This window comes from Rhinoraja longicauda, chromosome 4, assembly GCF_053455715.1.
Source record: "Rhinoraja longicauda isolate Sanriku21f chromosome 4, sRhiLon1.1, whole genome shotgun sequence".
NCBI classification, from domain to species: Eukaryota; Metazoa; Chordata; class Chondrichthyes; order Rajiformes; family Arhynchobatidae; genus Rhinoraja; species Rhinoraja longicauda.
This window is the reverse complement of record NC_135956.1, coordinates 10,645,998-10,671,229: the sequence shown is the minus strand read 5'-3', so window position 1 is coordinate 10,671,229 and position 25,232 is coordinate 10,645,998. Positions and strand designations below refer to the sequence as shown.

General features: G+C 46.6%; 1 protein-coding gene across 1 annotated transcript; it reads right to left on the bottom strand.

Annotated features, from left to right (window-relative positions):
• Positions 1-260: 260 nt before the first annotated feature.
• Positions 261-23,311, bottom strand: ccne2 (cyclin E2). The gene is made up of 11 exons (XM_078398494.1): positions 23,283-23,311; positions 23,092-23,170; positions 22,950-23,009; positions 19,496-19,650; positions 12,301-12,436; positions 11,024-11,170; positions 9,405-9,500; positions 6,129-6,263; positions 4,464-4,575; positions 2,507-2,664; positions 261-460 (listed from the first exon to the last, which is right to left on the bottom strand). The coding sequence occupies exons 1-11, from the start codon at positions 23,294-23,296 to the stop codon at positions 344-346; spliced, it is 1,209 nt and encodes a 402-aa protein (XP_078254620.1). The 5' UTR covers positions 23,297-23,311; the 3' UTR covers positions 261-343.
• Between the last annotated feature and the right edge of the window lie 1,921 nt (positions 23,312-25,232).

The window sequence follows — 25,232 nt, the reverse complement described above, 5'->3', positions numbered from 1 at the left end:
ATCAGAATGCGCCCAAATTTCTTTCTGAATGAAACCACCATTTAAATGGATGTCACGAGCTGCCTTAATGTGCAGTAGCCATCTCTGAATTCTGTTAAAAAGTTAATACTTTTTTTCCCCCCTCCCTAAAATAGTCCCAACACAGGTTGAAGTAAAAGTTTCTTCTGGAGCCAGCTCCCAGCTTGCCCACTTTAAAACAAATTCAACAAAGCATCAGACGATGCATTGATTTTCCTTTTGTAAAATTGAACTCCAGTAAGTTTCCAGCTGCATCTCATGCCAGTGGTACAGCTCCTCTTGCATTAATAACTCCATCGAAGTCTGAATCTTCCATTTGTCCCACTCAGTGCGATGAACTGGATGATGGTTTCTCAGTACTTTTAGGTGGAGTCAATATCCCTCCTGTGGACACAGGTGATAGCCTTGCTGTACACTCCGATTTCCTAACATGCACCTCTTCCTGAAAGAAAAGTAAATCACTTAGTTCACATCCATGATACCAAGGTTCAACCCATTTATATCAAGTCTCCCATTTGTCATTCAAAATGGAGTCAAAATCCTTTTTTTGAAAGGATTTTCAAAATCCAAAATCCTTCAGCAATTCCAAAGGATTGTGTGGAAAGACACAACATGCGGTCAGGCAGCAATTCTTGGGGAAATCAAGAACATGGGGTTTAGGGTGGAAAGATTTAATAGGAACCCGAGGGGTAACTTTTATTTAAAAAAACAAAGGATGGTAGATGTTTGGAAGGAGCTGCCAGAGGAGGTAGTTGAGGCAGGTACTATCACAACATTTAAAACACATTTGGACAGGCACATGGAAGGTGTGTAAGGAGGAACTGCAGATGCTGGTTTAAACCGAAGACAGACACAAAATGCTGGAGTAACTCAGCGGGACAGGCAGCATCTCTGGAGAGAAGGAATGGGTGACGTTTGTGGTCAAGACCCTTCTTCAGATTGGTTAAGGATAAGGGAAACAAGAGATATAGATGGTGATGTGGAGAGATAAAGAACAATGAATGAAAGATATGCAAAAAAGTAACAATGTTAAGTGAAACAGGCCGTTTGTAAGCCGTTTGTTGGGTGAAAATGAGAAGCTAGTGCGACTTGGGTGGGGGGGTGGGGGGATAGAGAGAGGGAATGCCGGGGCTACCTGAAGCGAGAGAAATCAAGATTCATACCACTGGGCTGTAAGCTGCCCAAGCGAAATATGAGATGCTGTTCCTCCAATTTGCGTTTAGCCTCACTCTGACAATGGAGGAGACCGACGACAGAAAGGTCAGTGTGGGAATGGGAATGAGATGGTACATGGATAGGATAGTTTAGAGGAATATGGGCCAAACACAGGCAGACGGGGCTAGCGTAGGTGAGGCATGTTGGTCAGCGTGGGTAAGTTGGGTCGAAGGGCCCATTTCCACATTGTACAAACTGACTAGGCAGCATCTCTGGAGAACGTGGATAGATGATATTTTGAGACCCTTCTTCAGATGATTCAACCCAAAACATCAACTATTTTCTCCAGGGTTGCTGCCTGACCCCCTGAGTTACTCCAGCACTGTGTTACTCCTTGGTAAACCAGCATCTGCAGTTACTTCTATAAACGGGTTGTGTGGTACAACAATTCACTGGTGTATTAATTCCATAGAAGGCACAGATGCAGGAACAGCTAATGTATTCCTGTGGGAAGGAACTGCAGATGCTGGTTTGAACTGAAGATAGGCACAAAAATCTGGAGGAACTCAGGACAGGCAGCATCTCTGGAGAGAAGGAATGGGTGACGTTTCGGGTCGAGACCCTTCTTCAGGCCTTATTCCTTGTACTTCCCCACATTCCATCGACTCATGTTGAACTTGCTGTTCATAGAAACATAGAAAATAGGTGCAGGAGGAGGCCATTTGGCCCCTCGAGCCAGCACCGCCATTCATTGTGATCATGGCTGATCATCCACAATCAGTAACACGTGCCTGCCTTCTCCCCATATCCCTTGCTAGCCCCTAGAGCTATCTAACTCTCTTTTAAATTCATCCATTGAATTGGCCTCCACTGCCTTCTGTGGCAGAGAATTCCACAAATCACAACTCTGAGTGAAAAGGTTTCTTCTCACCTCAGTTTTAAATGGCCGCCCCTTTATTCTAAGACTGTGGCCCCTGGTTCTGGACTCCCGCAACATTGGGACATTTTTCCTGCATCTTGCTTGTCCAGTCCTTTTATGAAGTTTCACTGGGAGATGGTCCTGGCATCATGTATGACACAGAAACTATGGACTATTCTTGAGCTGCACTATGTCCTAAATTACATGGATTTCACCACCTTAACCCTCCCCGTGTAAAAGGCTTTTACAGATCAGCACGAGGATATGCAGGGAATGGGGGGGGGGAACATGGATCACTTGGAGAGAGAAGACATGAGACAGCATGCTCAGCACAGACATTGTGGGCCAAACGGCCTGTTCCTGTGCTGTACTGTTCTATATATTCAGCAGATGATTGAAGCGAGCACAACTTACAAGCATATCCAGGTACTTTATGTGTGTCTGGACATTATGCCCGTCTTCATTCGCCACGTGCTTAAAGTCTTTCAGTTTTACGGGCCCGCCTTCACTCAGCGTCTTTGCAAACGGAACCATCCAATTAAAACACGTGGAAATGTTCTCCCATTGCAGTCCTGGAGGGGGAACAGAAAGTTAAAATGACAAACACTGCCGATGCCATCCATCCGATATAAAAATAATCCAGCACTCAGCAGGCCAGGCAGCATCTGTGCAATGGGAAACAGTCAACTTTCACAAGTTATAGGAGTAGAATTAGGCCATTCGGCCCATCGAGTCCACTCCACCATTCTATCATGGATGATCTCTCTGCCTCCTAATCTCATTCTCCTCCCTTCCCCCCATCACCCATGACACCTGTTCTAATCAAGAATTTATCTATCTCTGCCTCAAAAATATCCAGACTTGGCCTCCACAGCCCTCTGTGGCAATGGGTTCCACAGATTAACTACCCTCTGACTAAAGAAGTTCCTCCTCACCTCCTTTCTAAAAGAGCGCCCTTTAATTCTGAGGCCATGACCTCTGGTCCCACTCTCCCACCAGTGGAAACATCTTCTCCACATCCACTCTATCTCTGCCTTTCATTATTCTGTAAGTTTCAATGAGGTCTCCCCTCAACCTTCTAAACTCCAGCGAGTACAGGCCCAGTGCTGTCCTATGCTCATCATATGCTAACCCACTCATGCCTGGAATCAGGTTTCAGGTTTAAGAGCTTTGGCGACATTGGGAAAGATTAGCAGGTCTACTCCTGTTATTACAAACATCCTTACAACAGATTTTGGATATAGCGGACAAAATCTGTTGTAACCGCAGTGTCCGTTCACCCAACTAGTGTCTACAAAAGGCAAATGAAATGACAGTACGTTTTAATATACTTCGGGCAGCACGGTGGTGCAGCAGTAGAGTTGCCACTTCGCAGCGCCAGAGACCCAGGATCCATCCAGACCACGGGTGCTGTCTGTCTGGAGTTATGTTCACATTAACAAGTTCAAGTATTTCCAGTTAAAAACGTAGTCACAAATACAATTAAATGAATGTGTGACTACTTAAAAAAGCTAGTCATGCCTTAACATCGCCATTCAATATGATCATGGCTCATCATCCAAAATCAGTATCCCGTTCCTGCTTTCTCCCCATGTCCCTTGATTCCCTTAGCCCTAAGAACTAAATCTAACTCTCTCTTGAAAACATCCAGTGAATTGGCCTCCACTGCCTTCTGTGGCAGAGAATTCCACAGATTCACAACTCTGGGTGAAAAAGTTTTTCCTCATCTCAGTCCTACATTTTTAGATTTTTTTTTAGATTTAGATATACAGCGCAGAAACGCTGTATATCTAAATGGTCTACCCCTTCTTCTTAAACTGTGACCCCTGGTTCTGAACTCCCCCAACATCGGGAACATTTTTCCTGCATCTAGCCTGTCCAATCCTCTATGAATTTCATTTGTTTTTATAAGATCCCCTCTCATCCTTCTAAATTTCAGGGATGAATTGCAGGGTGGTGGGTAAATGGAAGTAGTTACAATAACAATATTTTAAAAGCTATTTGGACGGGTACATGGACAGGAAAGGTTTAGAAGGATATGGGCCAAATGGGACGAGGGTACATGGGACATGTTGGTCAGCATGGCCATGTTGGGCCGAAGGGCCCGTTTCTGTGCTGTACGACTCTGACTTTAGACTGAATAGCGACAGAGGTGAAAGGTCAAAGATCAAAGGATCACTAGAGGGTATAGCTTTAGGTGAGAGGAGCAAAATGGACACAAAACAGGGTAGTGATTTTGGAGGATCAGCCATGATCATATTGAATGGCGGTGCTGGCTCCAAGGGTCAATGGCGGATTGCATCTATGTTTCTATGTCTAAGCCAGGATCTACAGTTCTTCGTTTCTACAGTAACAAACAATATCTCCTTACCTGAAGCTTTGAAAGTATCCTCTATAGATGTGAAATAACACACGGCAGCAGCAGTCAATATCCCGTAAGAGAAACTCAAACTCTCCACATCCAGGATGCACAGATCTAAAAGCTGTACAAACAATATGGTGCATATATGAGCAACAAGATACTAATACAAGCACAAAAATATGCAGTAACTCAGCCCTTCACACAGTATCTCTGGAGAAAAGGAGCAGGTGACAATTTGGGTCGAGACCCTTCTTCAGACCCGAAAAGTCACCTATTCCTTTTCTCCACAGATGCTGCCTGACCCGCTGAGTTACTCCAGCTATTTTGGGCCCATCTTCAATTCAAAAACCAGCATCGGCAGTTATTCCCTGCGCAAGATAGTAATATACATTTATAAAACCTGCACTTTAAAATATTTAAAATGTTGATGCCTTGCTCTACTTTGAAATCAAAACTCAAAAATTGAAATAATTGTAAAGGACTGTGACCACTAACAGCTTCCGACCTAAAGTGGGATATAGTGAGACGATGTGAATGAAGCAAAAATGGTTTCTGTTTAGTTTATTGTCACGTGTACCGAGGTACAGTGAAAAGCTTTTTGTCGCGTGCTGGCCAGTCAGCGGAAAGACAATACATGATTACAATCAATCCATTTACGGTGTACAGATACATGATCAGGGAATAACGTTTAGACAATAGGTGCAGGAGGAGGCCATTCGGCCCTTCGAGCCAGCACCGCCATTCAATGTGATCATGGCTGATCATTCTCAATCAGTACCCTATTCCTGCCTTCTCCCCATACCCCCTGACTCCGCTTTCCTTAAGAGCTCTATCTAGTTCTCTCTTGAATGCATTCAGAGAATTGGCCTCCACTGCCTTCCGAGGCAGTGAATTCCAGATTCACAACTCTGACTGAAAAGGTTTTTCTTCATCTCCGTTCTAAATGGCCTACCCCTTATTCTTAAACTGTGGCCCCTGGTTCTGGACTCCCCCAACATTGGGAACACGTTTCCTGCCTCTAACGTGTCCAACCCCTTAATAATCTTATGTTTCGATAAGATCCCCTCTCATCCTACTAAATTCCAGTGTATACAAACCTAGCCGCTCCAGTCTTTCAACATATGACAGTTCCGCCATTCCAGGAATTAACCTAGTAAACCTACGTTGCACGCCCTCAATAGCAAGAATATTGGAGACCAAAACTGCACACAGGTGCTGTCTCACTAGGGCCCTGTACAACTGGTCAAGGAGAGTCCAAGGGTCTTCAAAGAGGTAGATTGTTTAATGGATCTGGAACAATTTATAATTGGCATGATGCAGTTTTATATGAATTTCTTCAGGCCACATTTGGACTACAGGTGCTGTCTGTACAGAGTTTGTACGCTCTCCCTGTGATCACGTGGGTTTGCTCCGGGTGCTCCGGTTTCTTCCCACTCTCCAAAGACGTATAGGTTTGGCGGTTAATTTGTTTGATATAAAATTGTCCCCAGTGTGCATAGGATAGTTTCAGTGTGTGGGATTGCTGGTCGGTGCGGACTCGGTGGGCCGAAGGGCTTGTTTCTGCACTGTATCGCAAAACTAAACAGCTACATACTAAACTAAACCTGATAAAAGCATTAAAAATTACGAGCGGCAGATAGAACGGTTTCGTAGTATCGGAAATTAGATAATTACCTGAGCAATCTGTACAAAGGTGTCTTGAGAATACTGAGGCAGAGATATGTTGGGTATTTCTTTTAAAAAGACAATTTGAAGATAAAGGTTCAACCAACAGATAATAGTCACTGGACATAACTCCCACTTTAATGCCTAAAAAGAGAAAAAAAAGACATTGTAAATTGTTAATTAACACACAGCACAGAAGTTCATAAGTTTAGTTAGTTTGTTTTTAGTTTAGAGAAACAGGCCCTTCGGCCCACCGAGTCCGCACCGACCAGCGATCCCCGCACACTAACACTATCCTACACACACTAGGGACAATTTACAATTACACCAAAGCCAATTAACCTACAAACCAGTACGTCTTGAGTGTGGGAGGAAACTGGAGATCCCCGAGAAAACCCATGCAGGTCACGGGGAGAACGTACAAACTCCGTACAGACGGCACCCGAAGTCAGGATCAAACCCGGGTCTCTGGCGCTGCGAGGCAGCAACTCTACCGCTGTGCCACTGAACAAAGTTCATCGTTCATAAGTGATAGGAACTGAATTAGGCAATTAGGGCAAAATATAACACTATCATATCTGCTTCAAACTCCACCTCCAGAAATTGGGGGGAAAAAACATCTTGAATTTTTAGATTGAACTAATATGCATTTTTTTGTTCATTAGTACGTAAGTGATAGGAGCAGAATTAGGCCATTCGGCTCATCAAGTTTACTCCATCATTCAGTCATGGCTGATCTATCTCTCCCTCCTAAACCCCATTCTCCTGCCTTCTCCCCATAACCCCTGACACCCTTACATAGAATCTGTATATACGGGATGGGTTTTTAAACCAATATGTAGAAGAACCGACTAGAGGGCAGGCCATCCTTGACTGGGCATTGTATAATGAGGAAGGATTAGTTAGTGATCTTGTTGTGCAAGGCCCCTTGGACAACAGTGACCATAATATGGTGGAATTCTGCATTAGGATGGAGAGTGACACGGTTAATTCAGGGACATGGGTCCTGAACTTGAATAAAGGAGACTTTGAAGGTATGAGACTGGAATTGGCTGGGATAGACTGAAAAATTATACTTAAAGGGTTGACTGTGGAAAAGCAATGGCAAAGATTTAAAGACCTGATGTCACTGAAAGTAAGCTTTCAGGTACAGCAGGCAGTGAAGAAAGTTAATGGCATGTTGGCCTTTATTGCGAGAGGATTTGAGTTCAGGAGCAAGGAGGTCCTACTGCAGTTGTGCAGGGCCCTGGTGAGACCGCAATTGGAGCATTGTGTGCAGTTTTGGTCTCCGAATTGGAGGAAGGACATTCTTGCTATTGAGGGAGTGCAGCGTAGGTTCACCAGGTTAATTGGTGGGATGGCGGGTTAATTGATGGCGGGACTGACATATGATGAAAGAATGGGTCGACTGGGCTTGAATTCACTGGAATTTAGGATGAGAGGGGATCTTATATAAACATATAAAATTCTTAAAGGATTGGACAGGGTAGATGCAGTAAAACTGTTCCCAATGTTGGGGGAGTCCAGAACCAGGGGTCACAGTTTAAGAATAAAGGGTAGGCCATTTAGGACTAAGATAAGGAAAGACTTTTTCACCCAGAGAGTTGTGAATCTGTGGAATTCTCTGCCACAGAAGGCAGTGGAGGCCGATTCACTGGATGGTTTCAAGAGAGAGTTAGACTTAGCTCTTCAGGCTAAAGGAATCAAGGGATATGGGGAGAAAGCAGGAACGGGGTACTAATTTTAGATGATCAGCCATGATTATATTGAATGGCGGCGCTGAGAAGGGCCGAATGGCCTACTCCACCACCTATTTTTAAATGTTTTTATCCCTGCCTTAAAAATATCCATTGATGGCCTCCACAGCCTTCTGTGGCAATGAATTCCACAGATTCACCACCCTGGCTAAATAAATTCCTCATCTCTTTCCTAAAGGAAAGTCCTTTAATTCTGAGGCTGTGACCTCTGGTCCTTGTGGAAACATCCTCTCCACATCCACTCTATCCAAGCCTGTCACTAATCATTATAGTTCTATTGTGAATGCCTGCAAGTTTATCCTTTGCTCTAATTTGCAATTAGAAAAACCTCACGCTCATGATTCAAGAGATTCCTCCATCGCAGGACCAAAGCAGACAATCACCGATTGAAGACAGACACAAAAAGCTGGAGTAACTCAGCAGAGTAACTCATCGAAACGTACAAGATTATTAAGGGATTGGACACGTTAGAAGCAGGAAACATGTTCCCAATGTTGGGGGAGTCCAGAACAAGGGGCCACAGTTTAAGAATAAGGGGTAGGCCATTTAGAACTGAGATGAGGAAAAACTTTTTTTACAGAGAGTTGTGAATCTGTGGAATTCTCTGCCTCAAAAGGCAGTGGAGGCCAATTCTCTGAATGCATTCAAGAGAGAGCTAGATAGAGCTCTTAAGGTTAGCGGAGTCAGGGGGTATGGGGAGAAAGCGGGAACGGGGTACTGATTGAGAATGATCAGCCATGATCACATTGAATCGAAGGGCCGAATGGCCTCCTCCTGCACCTAGTGTCTATTATCTATCAGGCAGCATGTTTGGAGAGAAGGAATGGGTGACATTTCGGGTCGAGAACCCTTCTTCAGACTGAGTCAGCCTTGAATTCCGACCTCTATGTTATCCCCAGTATACCTCTAATGGTGGCGCAGCAGTAGAGTTGCTGCTTCACATTGCCAGAGATCCGGGACTCGATCCTGACTACGGGTGGTGTCTGCACGGAGTTTGTACGTTCTCCCCGTGACCTGCACGTGTTTGCTCAAAGATCTCTGGTTCCTTCCCACACTCCAAAGACGTACTGGTTTGTAGGTTAATTGGCTTGATATAAATGTAAATTGCCCCTCGTGTGCAGGACAGGGATCGCTGGTCGGTGTGGACTTGGTGGGCCAAAGGGCCTGTTTCCGTGCTGTACGTATACTAAATTATACTAATGGTTCGAGAGCCTCGGCCGATCGGCCATGGAAGTCCCGAGGACGCCAAGATCGGCCGCCTCACCCGGCCGAGGGGCCACATTTTCAGGGGGGGGGGGGGGGTTTTCAAATGCGTTCTCGTAATTTTGTCCAGATTAAAAGGAGGGTGTCAAGGGTTATGGGGCAAAGGCAGGAGAATGGGGTTAGGAGGGAGATAGATCGGCCGTGAGTGAATGGCGTAGTAGACTCGATGGGCCGAATGTCTGCTCCTACCCCTTGTGACCTTATGAGGTGCCGGATCACCAACTGTCAGAAAATCAGCAGTGGACCTGTGTTACATCCAGCTTACCTTTAAAACAATTAACTCCATATCAAGTATTTCAGTTTCCGTACACGCACCATCTGTAACGTACGCAAATTCATCCAATTTTGGAGGGTAGATTTCCTGAAATAAAGAGACAATAAATGTAAAAACAAATTTTCATTAAATTGCGCTTTAATTCGAAGATAGACACAAAACGCTGGAGTAACTCAGCGGGTCAGGCAGCATCTCTGGAGAGAAGGAATGGGTGATGTCTGAAGAAGGGTCTCGACCCGAAACGTCACCCATTCCTTCTCTCCTGAGAAGCTGCCTGACCCCGCTGAGTTACTCCAGCATTTTGTGATACCTTCGATTTGTACCAGCATCTGCAGTCATTTTCCTACACTAAAAGCTGGAGTAACTCAGCGGGACAGGCAGCATCTCTGGAGAGAAGGCAAGAATGTTGACAGGGATAGTTTTAGAGATATTAATGCCCTGAAGTAGTCATAGTGGTACAGTGTTGAAACAGGCCCTTTGGCCCAACTTGCCCACACCGACCAACATGTCCCATCTACACCAGCCCTACCTACCTGCGTTTGGCCCATATCCCTCTAAACCTGTCCTATCCATGTACCTGCCTACCTTTTTTTTTAGTTTTTAGATACAGCGCAGAAACCGGCCCTTCGGCCCACCGAGTCCACACCGACCAGCAATCCCCACTAATTATCATTATCCTGCACACACCAAGTACAGTTTACATTTGTAGAAAGCCAATTAACCTACGCCCGTAAGCATGGGAGGAAACTGAAGATCTTGGAGAAAATCTACACAGGTCACGGGGAGAACGTACAAACTCTGTACAGACAAGGGGTATCCCGTGGTTGGGATCGAACCTGGGTGTCCGGCGTTGAAAGCGCTATAAGGCAGCAACTCTACCGCTGCGCCACCGTGCCACCAATGTTTCTTAATCGTTGGGATAGTCCCAGCCTCAACTACCTCCTCTGGCAGCTCGCTCCATACACCCATCCCCGTTTGCCATCCACTCCAGTTGGCGATGATCATTGCAATGTCCATCCACTGCCGGTGAGTGCCAGAAGGCCCTCTCCAAGAGCAGACAGACTCTGAGATGAGGAAAAACTTTTTCAGTCAGAGAGTTGTGAATCTGTGGAATTCTCTGCCTCAGAAGGCAGTGGAGGCCAATTCTCTGAATGCATTCAAGAGAGAGCTAGATAGAGCTCTTAAGGATAGCGGAGTCAGGGGGTATGGGGATAAGGCAGGAACGGGGTACTGATTGAGAATGATCAGCCATGATCACATTGAATGGCGGTGCTGGCTCGAAGGGCCGAATGGCCTCCTCCTGCACCTATTGTCTATTGACTCATGGTGGGTGCCAGGGCCACAGAGCACAAAGAGGGACCCAGCGTGGGGTGGGGGGGGGTGAGAGGGCCAAGAACAAGGAGGAACATGGCATGGGAGGTGAGGCCACCAATAGAACTAAGAGGGACCCACTGGGAACAACATTGAACAGTGTGAAACCTTGCTAGTTGCCCTACACGTAGCGACTCTTTGTATACCTCCTGTATGGTACGCCAAACAAAGAATCTCACTGTGACCTGTCAGCTGTGGTAATGTATCATTCATCCATCACACCCGCCCTGCAGCCTCACCTCCAGCTTTGCAGCAATGAAAAGTGAGGAGATGCCGATGAGTTGCAGCTTGCTTTTGTGGATATTTTCCTGAGTAAACATGAACCGATCAAAAAAATCCTGAGCCAGGTAGAACGTTTCCCTGTGGAGCATGTAAACATCACAAACCTGGAAAATAGTGAGGGGGAAAGAAAACAAGTGAAAAACACAGAACTAGTCTCATTGTAATGACAGCTAGAAATAGCCTATCCAGAGTATAAAAGACAAAGGTAGGCACAAAAAGCTGGAGCAACTCAGTGGGACAGGCAGGTAGATTTTTACCAAAGCCCATTACCCTACAAACACGGTACGTCTTTGGAGTGTGGGAGGAGACCAGAGCACCCGGAGAAAGCCCACGCGGTTACAGGGAGAACGTACAAACTCCGTACAGACAGCACCCGCAGTCTGGATCGAACCCGGGTCTGGCGCTGTAAGGCAGCAACTCTACCGCTGCACCGCCTTGACAAATCCTTGACAAGCAAGGCAGTGAATTGGCATGTGTAGGAACGAACTGCAGATGCTGGTTTAGATCGAAGAGAGACCCAAAATGCACATAGAAAATCCGTGCAGGAGTAAGCCATTTGGCCCTTCGAGCCAGCACCGCCATTCAATAGGATTATGGCTGTCATCCAGAATCAGTACCCCGTCCAACTTTTTCCCTTATATCCCTTGATTCCGTTTGCCCCAAGAGCCATATTTAACTCTTGAAAACATGCAGTGAATTGGCGTCCACTGTTTCCTGTGGCAGAGATTCGCAACTCTCTGGGTGAAAGTGTTTTAATTTCAGTTTACTTAAGAGATGCAGCGCGGAAAACAGGCCCTTCGGCCCACCGGGTCCGTGCCGACCAGCAATCTCCACATGCTAACACTACCCTACACACACTAGGGACAATTTGCACATACACCAAGCCAATTAACCTACAAACCTGTACGTCTTTGGAGTGTGGGAGGAAACCGAAGATCTCGGTGAAAACCCACGCGGGTCACGGGGAGAACGTACAAACACCGTACAGACAGCGCCCGTAGTCGGGATCGAACCCGGGTCTCCGGCGCTGCAAGGCAGTAACTCTACCGCTGCGCCACCGTGGCTTAGAATGGTTTATTAAAAACCCTAGAGACAATAGGCTTTGATAGAAACTAAAGGAATTCAAACTCATGGTTGTATTAAGCGTTGAACAGCACCAGCTGAAGAACTCTAGTCCAGAACCAACCGAACACCACGGCACCTTCTGTGCCCGAGGCCTGCTATGTTAACTCACCTCTATTAGCCAATCCAGTAAAATGGCTCTCATTTTTGGCTGCAGGGATGGATGCAAGGAGAGAACGTTTTTATTGTGAGTATATTTTATTTCCTTCTTCAACATATTCGACCACACATCTTCAGAGTTTCCCCACCTATAAACAAAAAGACCGCAAGTTAGGAAAAGACCCAATGTCATTATAGCTTTGAGTGAGTTTTTTTTAGTTTAGATACAGCACGGAAACAGGCCCTTCGGCCCACCGAGTCCACTCAGACCAGCAATCATTAACACGATCCTACACACACCGGGGACAATTCTACAAATATACTGAGCCAATTAACCTACAAATCTGTACGTTTTTGGTGTGTGTGTGTGAAGAAACCAAAGATCTGAGAAAACCCTCGCAGGTCACGGGGAGAACGTGCAAAGTCCGTAGACCGCATCCATAGTCAGGATCCAGGTTCCTCCCACACTCCAAAGGCGTACACAGGCTTCCCAATATTTGATTTTACAAGTTCATAATTTATGTTCAAAATTCAGAATTTTACAACAAAATTCATAATATGAATTCATAATACCATAATATGGCACGTATGCAACTTTTCAGCAAAAAAAGGTATGCATGCCAAATGCGCACATGCATGTGTGAAAAACGACTATTATTTCCAACAGTCTGTAGTTCTTGGACTACATGCACAATGTCAGGCCTTTCATGAGTATATTCTGCTATTTATAGAAAGGTTATTGAACAGAGATACTTTTAGCAACACAAAGAAAAAATTGTTTTCTTTGTCCAGTCACTCTACACTTCCATCCCCCACAAGGATGGTCTCGAAGCCCTCCGTTTCTTCCTCGACCGTAGAACCAGCCAATCCCCATCGACCAACACTCTCCTCCGCCTAGCAGAGCTGGTTCTTACCCTCAACAACTTCTCCTTTGACTCCTCCCACTTCCTCCAAACCAGAGGCGTAGCTATGGGCACTCGCATGGGCCCTAGCTACGCCTGCCTCTTTGTCGGGTACGTCGAACAATCCCTGTTCCAGACGTACACCAGCACCATCCCCGAACTCTACCTCCGCTACATCGACGACTGCATTGGTGCTACCTCTTGCACCCATGCAGAACTCACTGACTTCATACACTTCACCTCCAATTTCCATCCTGCCCTTAAATATACCTGGACTATCTCTGACATCTCCCTCCCGTTTCTGGACCTCACCATCTCCATCACAGGAGAAAAACTAGTGACGGACATTTTCTACAAGCCCACCGACTCGCACAGCTATCTGGACTACACTTCTTCCCACCCGGTCCCCTGCAAAAAGTCTATCCCCTACTCCCAATTCCTCCGTCTACGCTGCATCTGCGCCCGGGATGAGGTGTTTCAGACTAGGGCTTCCGAGATGTCCTCGTTTTTCAGAAAACGGGGCTTCCCCTCCTCCATTATAGATGAGGCTCTCACTAGGGTCTCTTCTACATCCCGCAGCTCCGCTCTTGCTCCCCCTCCCCCCACTCGCAACAAGGACAGGATCCCCCTCGTTCTCACCTTCCACCCCACCAGCCAGCGGATCCAACATATCATCCACCAACATTTCCGTCACCTACAACAGGACCCCACCACTGGCCATATCTTCCCATCCCCTCCCCTCTCTGCGTTCCGCAGAGACCGTTCCCTCCGCAACTCCCTGGTCCACTCGTCCCTTCCTACCCAAACCACCCTAACCCCGGGCACTTTCCCCTGCAACCGCACGAGATGCAACACCTGTCCCTTTACCTCCCCCTTCAACTCCATCAAAGGACCCAAACAGTCTTTCCAGGTGAGACAGAGGTTCACCTGCACCTCCTCCAACCTCATCTATTGCATCCGCTGCTCTAGATGTCAACTTATTTATATCGGCGAAACCAAGCGCAGGCTCGGCGATTGCTTCGCTGAACACCTGCGCTCAGTCCGCATTAACGCAACTGATCTCCCGGTGGCCCAGCACTTTAACTCCCCCTCCCATTCCCAGTCTGACCTCTGTCATGGGCCTCCTCCAGTGCCATAGTGAGGCCCGCCGGAAATTGGAGGAGCAGCACCTCATATTTCGCCTGGGCAGTTTGCGGCCCGGTGGTATGAACGTCGACTTCTCCAACTTCAGATAGCTCCTCTGTCCCTCCCTTCCCCTCCTCCTTCCCAGATCTCCCTCTATCTTCCTGTCTCCACCTATATCCTTCCTTTGTCCCACCCCCGATATCAGTCTGAAGAAGGGTCTCGACCCGAAACGTCACCCATTCCTTCTCTCCCGAGATGCTGCCTGACCTGCTGAGTTACTCCAGCATTTTGTGAAAAAATTGTTTTGTTTTGTTTTTTCTATTTTGCTTTTTCCGTACACATCCCAATTCACTTGGTATTGAATAAAAGAACAATGGTCATAAAATGTATGACTAAGTTATGAAGAGTTGATATATGCGACTCGACTAAGCATACGGAAGTACTTGTTGGAAGTAAATTCGCACATTAATTGATCATCAGCCCAAAAAGGTGGTAATTGGCTTTTATGCTGTGTCTTATATTTTTAACCCCGTTTTAATTAATTAATATAGTTATATAATCTTGCACTTAAATTTAATATTTACTCATTACAGCTCCACCACTGATTTTCTGGCACTCTTGGTTCCAGAGCTTTGCTGGTTTATCCAGCAGGCCAAGGAAGTCGGCTATGGGGATAGATGTGCTGGCTCCAGCTGGGCTGGAGTTCCAGAGCCCCGGCCGCAGGTTGCAAATTCAACCCACCGATCGGCCATGGAAGTCCTGATGAGGTTGAGATTGGCTGCCTTGCCCAGCCTAGGTGCCACATTTTCGGGGAGACTTCCAGGGATTTATCGTGGAACCCCTTGCAGCCGAATTGACAAATTGCAATTAACGACTGTTTTGCGGGAAAATGTGAGGCGAAATCAGAATGGGGGAAATGAAATAAGAAAGCAGAAACTTTCCGCCAAATTCGGAAGGGTTGGGAGGATTGTGTACAGGTTTGTAGACTAATTGGCTTCGGTAAAATTGTGAATTGTCCTTAGTGTATGTGTGGGACAGCGTTAGTGTGCGGGGATCGCTGGTCGGTGCAGACTCGGTGGGCCCAAAGGGCTGATTCCTCACTGTATTTAACAAGTTCACAAGATTATGAGTAGAATAATCAATTCGGCCCATCGAGTCTACTCCGCCATTCAATCATGGCTGATTTATCTCTGCTTCCTAATCCCATTTCCCCAAACTTCTCCCCATAACCCTTGACACCTGTACTAATCAAGAATTTGTCTATCTCTGCCTTAAAAACATCCACGGACCTGGCCTCCACAGCCCTCTGTGGCAATGAGTTCCACAGATTAACTACCCTCTGACTAAAGAAGTTCCTCCTCACCTCCTTTATAAAAGAGCGCCCTTTAATTCTGAGGCTATGACCTCTGGTCCCAGACTCTCCCACCAGTGGAAACATCCTTTCCACATCCACTCTCTCTTATTTTCATTATTCTGCAAGTTTCAATGAGGTCCCCCCTCATTCTTCTAAACTCCAGCGAGTACAGGCCCAGCGCTGTCAAACGCTCATCATATGTTAACCCACTCATTCCTGGGATCATGCTTGTAAACCTCCTCTGGACCCTCTCCAGAGACAGCACATCCTTCCTCAGATATGGGGCCCAGATTTCCTCACAGTACTCCAAATGCGGCCTGACCAGCACCTTATAGAGCCTCAGCATGACACCTCTTTTTGCCTTCCAGCCCTCTTGACAAAAATGCTAGCATTGAACTTGCCTTCCTTACTACCATTTTGACTTGCATTTCTAAACCGAAACAAATAGAAAAAAAAATTATATTTCAAAGCTTGCTTTTCCTTGTCATTTATTTGCAACAAATGATAGCTACAAATGTTCTCGGCTCCCAAGTTAAGTAATTGAGAATCTGAGGGAGGGTGTGGAGGTGAAGAGGGAGGAATTCAATTGATGACTGGGAGATAAAACACACCATTTGGTGTTCAGAGCACCGTCTCCCGTGTGGTAAAATACACGCAACCACGACCTAGCAGGTTGCAGGATAGGAGAAAGAGGAGAATAGAAATAGAGCTATTAAGCTGCCTTCCCAGCCACAATGTTCTTTCCAACTCACTTCATAGGGCCATCATAAAACAATTCAGAATGCTACTGCAAAAATACTTGGAGACACACAGGCACAAAATAAAATGCCATCCAATCTTTTCATTCAGGAAGTGCAGTCACGGTGGCACAGCGGTAGAGTTGCTGCCTTACAACGAATGCACTGCCAAAGACCCGGTTCAATCCCAACTACGGGTGCTGTCTGCATGGAGTTTGTACGCTCTCCCCGTGACCTGCGTGGGTTTTCTCAGAGATCTTCGGTTTCCTCCCACACTCCAAAGACGTACAGGTATGTAGGTTAAAATTGGCTTGGTAAATGTAAAAATTGTCCCCAACGGGTGTAGAATAGTGCTAATGTGCGGGGATCGCTGGTCGGCGCGGACCCGGTGGGTCGAAGGGCCTGTTTCCGCGCTTTATCTCTAAACTAAACTAAAGTGCCCAGACTGTACACAATCTCTCAATTTGAAACAAAAAGAAAAGAAACTGCAGATGCTGGAACCTTGAGCAAAACACAAACTGATGAAGAAACTCAACGGGTCAAGCAGCATCTGGGGAGAGAATGGACCGATGACAATTATTGGGTCGGGACCCTTCTTTAGACTAAAGATCAAGCTAGTACTCAAATTGACAAGTTCGTAAGTGATAGAATTAGGCCATTCGGCCCATCAAGTCTACTCTGCCATTCAATCATGGCTGATCTATCTTTCCTTCCTAACCTCATTCCCCTGCCTTCTGCCCATAACCCCTGACACCTGTACTAATCAGCCAAATACGAGATAAAATCATTAGAATGATAGTCGCATTGGAATTTAACAAACATCAATCCGGCACACTTTTGGTTGAATTTAGTTTAGAGATATAGAGATATCAGCCCACCATGTTTGCGATGACCAGCTACCATCCCATACACTACACACTAGGGACAATTTGCAATTTGTACTGAAGCCAATTAGCCTACAAATCTGTCGGTCTTTGGAGCGTGGGAGGAAACCGGAGCACCTGGAGAAAACCCACGCGGCCATGGGGAGAACGTACAAACTCCGTACAGACGGCAAGTGTCGTCGGGATTGAACCCGGGTCTCTGGTGCTGTAAGGCATCAACTCTACCGCTGCGCCACCGTGTCTCCCCTAAAAGTGCCACAGTTCTGGCAAACTCCTGCATCGAGGTGCCGCAAGGGCAGCGGGCCATAGGTGCTACAGCAAACCCCCAGCACCAGGTCTGGCTCACACGCCATGGAATCAGGAAACACATCCTGTAGCGAGAAACCACAGAGCATTTAAGGACGTTCCTTTAAGAAAGAGATGAGGAGGAATTTTATTTAGTCAGAGGGTGGTGAATCTGTGGAATTCTTTGCCACAGAAGACTGTGGAGGCTCGAAGGGCCGAATGGCCTCCTCCTGCACCTATTGTCTATAAGTCAGTTGATTTTTTTTTTTTTTACGGCAGAGATAGATAGATTCTTGATTAGTGCGGGTATCAGGGGTTATGGGGAGAATGGGGTTAGGAGGGAGAGATAGATCAGCCATGATTGAATGGCGGAGTAGACGTGATGGGCCGAATGGCCTAATTCAGCTCCTAGAACATGACCTTATGAGCCCCAGTGCCTGCTCATCTCTGAAGACCAGAGAGGTGGAGGGAGTTGGCGATGGCAGACACAAGGAATAAGGGGCCGGAAAGAGGGTGTACCAGGGTCTCACGTTGCACACCCTCAAGGCCGGCTGCGGGAACAAAGGCTGGAGGGGGCCGGGGTGGGCGAGGAGAGGGACGAGGGTTCACTGGACGATCCGGACGGGGACGACTGCTGGAGGCCTAGATCTGGCCCCGCTCCTGGAGACAGAGCACGCTGACTAGCCGCGGCCTTCAGACACACGGCTACGCTTGGCCAGGCCGGCCGCGCAACACCGCCAGAACAACGGGCCTTCAGCGCCGGCTGCACGTAAAGCAACTTGGACTTTAAAAATGGTGCCAATCCCTGCCGACTCTTGTATATGTGTATGAAGGAACTGCAAACGCTGGCTTAAACTGAAGACAGACACAAAAAGCTGGAGTAACTCAGCGGGACAGGCAGCATCTCTGGAGAGAAGCAATGGGTGACGTTTTGGGTCGAGACCCTTCTTCAGTCTGTCGCAGTGGACCATTTCTATACACTTTGTACTTAGTCGGGGATTGTGCTTACGTATGGTACAGGGCCGGCACAGATTTTCCAGCACCCGTGAAAGATTTACAAGGATGTTGCCAGGACTAGAGGGCGTGAGATATAGGGAGAGGTTGAGTAGGCTGGGTCTCTATTCCATGGAGCGCAGGTGGATGAGGGGAGATCTTATAGAGAGGAAATCATGAGAGGAATAGATCAGGTTGATGCACAAAACCTTTTACCCAGAGTAGGGGAATCGAGGACCAGAGGACACAGGTTCAAGGTGAAGGGGGAAAAGATATAATAGGAATCCGAGGCGTAACTTTTTCACACAAAGGGTGGTGGGTGTGTGGAACAAGCTGCCAGAGGAGGTAGTTGAGGCTGGGACTATCCCAACGTTTAAGAAACAGTTGGACAGGTAAATGGATAGGACAGGCTTGGAGGGATATGGACAGCGCAGGAAACTGGGACTAGTGTAGTTGGACATTGTTGGCCGGTGTGGGCGAGTTGGGCCGAAGGGCCTGTTTCCACACTGTATCACTCTATGATTATGACCTTGTGGGGGGACCGAGATACTGGCCTGCAAAGTCGGCCGCGGGAGTCGGCTGTGGGAATGGATCTGCCGGGCCGGAGTTCCAGAGCCCTGGTCACAAATTCGACCCGCCGATCGGCCACGGAAGTCCCAATGAAGTCGAGATTGTCTGTCTCACCCGGCATGGACGCCACATTGTCGGGGGAAGGAGGGGGGATATTTTGTCCAAATTCAGGGCTGGCCAGGCCACCAGTTGCCAGAAAATCAGTGGTGGACCTGTAATCATTTACCGTACCTGAAAGAATTTCACTGTACCTGTGATAATAAAGAACCACTGGTTTAGTTTAAAGTTACAATGAGATAAATGTTCAGTGTGTGCTCTTTCAAATGCTGAACAAGCTGGAAGAAGGGGTGGTACTTACCCAAGAGGTGGTAGTGGTGATTTGCTGAGGAATAAGTTTTTAAACCGGTACTGCGAGAATTTGGAGAAGTCGTCCGTGATGTTGTTGTCTTTGTGTGGTGTTGGGATAAGGATGCAAGGACTAACACCACCGGGAGCAATGGGAGCCCAGCAATTCTGCCAAAAGAAATTAAAAATGCTTCATACATGGCAACTGGCAATAGGTACAGAAGTGTGAACACGCACACCTCCAGATTCAGGGACAGTTTCTTCCCAGCTGTTATCAGGCAACTGAACCATCCCACCACAACCAGTGAGCAGTCCTGAACTACTATCTACCTCGTCGGTGACTCTCGGGCTATCCTTGATCGGACTTTGCTGGCTTTACCTTGCACTCAATGTTAGTCCCATATCACGTATCTGTCCACTGTAAATGGCTCGATTGTAGTCATGTATTGTCTTTCTGCTGACTGGTCAGCACGCAACAAAAGCCTTTCACTGTACCTCGGTGGTACACGTGACAATAGACTAAATACCAAACTCAAAAGCCGAGCTCTGACCAAATGAACTTGTGGAGCTAACAATTTGTAGAGAGCAGGGTCATGCGACAGCCGATGGGTGTGAAAGGCAAGGACGAGGAAGACTCTGTTCCCGTGGCAACGAGGGGGGGGTAAGAGCGGAGCTGCGGGGTACAGAGGAGACACATGTGAGGGCCTCGTCGATGGTGGAAGAGGGGAACCCCTGTTCCCTAAAGAATGAGGACATCTCCAATATCCTGGTATCCTTGAAAGATGCTGTCAAGCTGGAAAGGGCAGAGAAGATTTACCAGGATGTTGCCAGGATTAGAGGGTGTGAGCTACAGGGAGAGGTTGAGCAGGCTGGGACTCTATTTTTTTAGATTTAGAGATACAGCGCGGAAACAGGCCCTTCGGCCCACCGGGTCCGCGCCGCCCAGCGATCCCCGCACACTAACACTATCCTACACACACTAGGGACAATTTTTACATTTTACCCAGCCAATTAACCTACATACCTGTACGTCTTTGGAGCGTGGGAGGAAACCGAAGATCTCGGAGAAAACCCACGCAGGTCACGGGGAGAACGTACAAACTCCGTACAGACGGCGCCCGTAGTCAGGATCGAACCCGAGTCTCCGGCGCTGCATTCGCTGTAAAGCAGCAACTCTACCGCTGCGCCACCGTTGCCAGGACTAGAGGGTGTGAGCTACAGGGAGAGGTTGAGCAGGCTGGGACTCTATTCCTTGGAGTGCAGGAGGATGAGGTGATCTTATAGAAGTGTACAAAATCACGAGAGGAATAGATCGGGTAGATGCACAGTGTCTCTTGCCCACAGTAGGGGAATTGAGGACTGGAGTACAAAGGTTTACGGTGAAGGGGAAAAGATTTAATAGGAATCCAAGGGGTAACTTCATCGCACAAAGGGTGGTGGGTGTATGGAACAAGCTGCCAGAGGAGGTAGTTGAGGCTGGGACTATCCCAACGTTTGAGAAACAGTTAGACAGGTACATGGATGGGCAGGTTTGGAGGGATATGGGCCAAACTCAGGCAGGTGAGACATGTTGGCCAATGTGGGCAAGTTGGGCTGAAGGGCCTGTTTCCACACTGTATCACTCTATGACCTAATCTTGGGCACAAATGCAGCGTAGACGGAGGAATTGGGAGGAAGGGTTAGAGTCTTTGCAGCAAGCAGGGTGGGAAGAAATGTATCGAGATAGTGGTTTAAGAATTAGATGCTTTAGAATTTTAAAGTGACTGCTCCCTCTGCAGGTTGCAGTGAATTACAGTTATTTTATTACAAGTGTTAAGAGCATGAAATCTTCCCCTCACTGATGACACCAATTTCATTCCATGTTTTAAATATAAACACAAAACGCTAAATTTGCAGCAGCATAGTATTCGAAATCAATGGTCTCATACTTGTGTCACCAGCAAACAAACGTACAGAAAGAAATGCCAGAAAAGTTACAAATAAAGGGTTTCATTTCTGGTAGAATGAAAATAAAAAACCGCTTTAACAAATGGGGCAATATCTGAAAGGGTTCAGCAGCATTCTCAAGTTTAAACATTCAAAAGCTGACCAGCAGTGCCCAAGAGCGAACGAGCCCCCTTGTGCAAAAGACCAAGGCTCTCAATTGACTGAAAGCCACAATTTCACTAACAGATTCCTCCTCTGCCTCTCGGTTTTTTTTTTTCCCGAAACGTTTGCGAGGGAAAACTTCCCGCGTTTATTCATTTCCGTCTTAATTTAAGTAGCAAATTTAACCATCCTCGACCCCCTCCCCGAAACCGTGGTATCACCGTCCCAGCATCGATTACCCTGGCATTAGATAATGTATCAATTTCAAGCAGGTCTAAGTAACGCTGGAAATGTACAAGACCTAGTGCAATATCTCCCCCTCTCCCTTCCCCACTAACATTCACACTTGCCTTTTTAATTAATTCCATGTTAGAAATTAAAAATGAGAGCGTTTTATCACTGAGATTCTGTAATCCCTGTGTAATGCACACAGTTACCCGGCAGTCAGACCTGTTCAGATTGATCAGGCTGCTAAAAGTCACAATGAACAGAAACTTCATGTTGCATTTTGTGGCTTGCATTTATTTCACTTTAGATTTTTTGGTTTTGTTTTTTTTGGGAGAAAAAAAAAAAAGACTGCAGGACAAATTTCAGATTTTGGGATCAAGTTCTAAGGGGTGAAACAAAAAAAACAAAAAAAGCTGCCGGGTCTTGCAAGGCGGGCGCGCAACTCTCTATAAGCACCTCCCATTGAAAAAGCCGGAACCGGCTGCAAGGGACAGCGCGTAAACTCTCTCACACGCTAGCTAAGCAAAGCGTTTGTCCCAGTCCCCCCTGTCTCCAGCACTGCACAATTGGGCATGAAAGAGAGACACCCCTTCCCCCTTCCCCCCCCCCCCAGCCACAAGGCTGAAAAAGACGGCCAACATTCAACAATACACACAATATATATATATATATATATATTACTGCCCCGCTCAATAAAACTTCTAAGTACCACAAGTCAGGGGTTATTGGGGAGAATGGGGTTAGGAGGTAAAGATAGATTAGCCACGATTGAATGGCAGAGTAGACTTGATGGGCCGAACACTCCCCAAATAACTTATGAACACACTTTTCTGGGGCGGTGGAGTTTTATTGGGGAGGGGGGTAAATGTTATGTGGTATTAAAGTGAATTGGATGCCCACAAATGCTGCCAGTTCATCTTCAGCATTCAAATCCACCCATCAGTCCTGTTATACAATTAAAAAAGGGGTGCTCAACCCTATCCAAATATTTATACACCCCCCCCCCCCACCCCAACCAAATTTGTAACCCTCAACCCACACAGCGTTGGTGTGGATGGATCCAGTATTGTATGCACGTCTCCATTCTGTCAATTACTACTTTGGATTCTTACAACATATTTCCACAAGAGATACTAATGCAAGTGCTCTACCTGTATCTGGAACTGTCTTCTCTTACTGACTTCTGTTTCATTGCAACGTTGTCTGCACTCCTGCAATGAAACCATCAGTTACTGTGCTGACCAGCAAGGGGGAATACCTTTTGTATAAAACATTGTCAAGAGATCCACTCACTTCAGCTTTTCTCTTCTTGGACTGTGTTGAATCTTCACTTTGCTCCTCAGTTTTTGCTTGTCTGGCTTGCAATCGATCACTGTTAATGAAGATTCAGGCAAAATTAAGTTTCCACTTTCCACTTTCCACTCTCCCCCCCCCCCCCCCCCCCCCCTCCAATACATTTTAAAATAAAGGGAAATATTTATCACCTGCGTCTCGACATCCTCTTCCCAGATGAAAATCCTTTAAAATAAGCATTGTAAAATATTACATTGGGCAGCAGTATCACAAAATTGATTTTTACACCCTACATTAACAAAATATAAAACCACATGCCATTATCTCCCTGACAGTCTTAATGTCATTTTCTGTAAGAGGAAAAATACATTGTATTTTCAATAAAAGTGCCTCATTTTTTTGTTTTAAGAGGAGCTTATGTGGGAAAATGTGACTGGCTCACTAGCAACTCTGATATTACACAGTACATCCATTAAAAAAAAAATACGCGCCATCCCTCAGCCTCAATTGTACCCGCTGTATTTTTTTTTCATTAATCGGATGAATGGTGAAGTATGGCAAAAATAAAAGTGTGCCCTTTTTTGCATTTTGTTTTAAAGTGGCTCTTATGTCCCACCCCGGTTCCGCGCCAATTTACACTAGAGCGGGTAACGCCAGGATTGGACACTTTACTCGCTTCTACTCCGCGCTCAGCCGCCAACTCAATAAAACGATCCCCAACACACACACACATAAAAAGAAAGAAAATAGGAAAAAACATGCACATCAAACTACTTACTTAAAGGCAGCTCCTTTAGAATAACACAGAGAACCATCTCTCAGTTAGTTACATTGCCCCGTGTTAGTTACATTGCCCCGTGTTAGTTACATTGCCCCTATGTTAGTTACATTGCCCCTGTGTTAGTTACATTGCCCTGTGTAAGTTGCAAGGCGCGCTAAATAAAATGCTCCCTTCTTTCTTTATAAAGCAGGGCAATGCAATACATTCACTCTGAATCTGCAACAAATGCCCTTGCTTCTTTCTCCACCAACTCCTGGATCTGTTCGGCTTTTAATCTCACACACAAAACAAAAAGAGATGATTCACAAATGCATGGCATAAGTTTCCACCGCTGCTGTCCTTACCCCGGCTGCTGCTGCTGCTCTGCAAAGTACTGTCTCAGCTGGCGCCGGCGCCAACACTTTTAACAAGGGGACCTATCAAATGCGCATGTCCCCCTCAGGTGAAACCAGAAATACTTTTCCCTACACTGTACAATTTCTCTGGACGTCTGACTTAAAAATCACCTTTATGGATCCGGAAGGTGGCCGATTGCATTTTTGACATTTTCTTACATTGTTGGACAAATTGCATGCTTATTCTTAATAGAGAAACGCCACCCACTGCTTGCACAAGTCCCACCTTAAGGGGAGGAGATTTTTTAAATCCCACCAATGGTTACAACCGCTCGCCCGCGCAACGTGACTTGGCTCCAAATGTAAACAGAAATTCAGGCTGATTGTCAGAAGTTGCACTGAACAAGTTCTAGGAGCGGAATTGGGCTATTCGGCCCATCGAGCCCACTCCGCCATTCAATCGTGGCTGGTCTAACTTTCTCAATCTGAACCCCATTCCCCTGCCTTCTGCCAAGCACATTCCTTGTGTGTGCACACACTTGGCCAATAAAATTATTCATTCATTCGTTCTCCCCATAACCCTTGACAGACGTACTAATCAGGAATCTATCAACCTCCACCTTACAAATAGCCATTGACTTGGCCTCCACAGTCTTCTGTGGCCATGAGTTCCAGTGATTCACCACCCTCTGAGGTCTAAAGACATTCCCCCTCAACTTCATCCTCAAGGAACATCCTCATAACCTACAAAGCCCTCCATAACCTGGCCCCATCCTACCTGACCGACCTCCTCCACAGGCACACTCCCACCTGCACCCTCCGCTCTGCTGCTGCCAATCTCCTATCCCCCCCACATCCGGACCAAACTCAGATCCTGGGGGGACAGGGCTTTCTCCATCGCTGCTCCCACCCTATGGAACTCACTACCCCAAAACGTTAGAGACTCCTCCACACTCACCACATTCAAAACATCGCTGAAGTCTCACCTGTTCAGTACTGCCTTCAACCACTGAAGGTCACCTCAC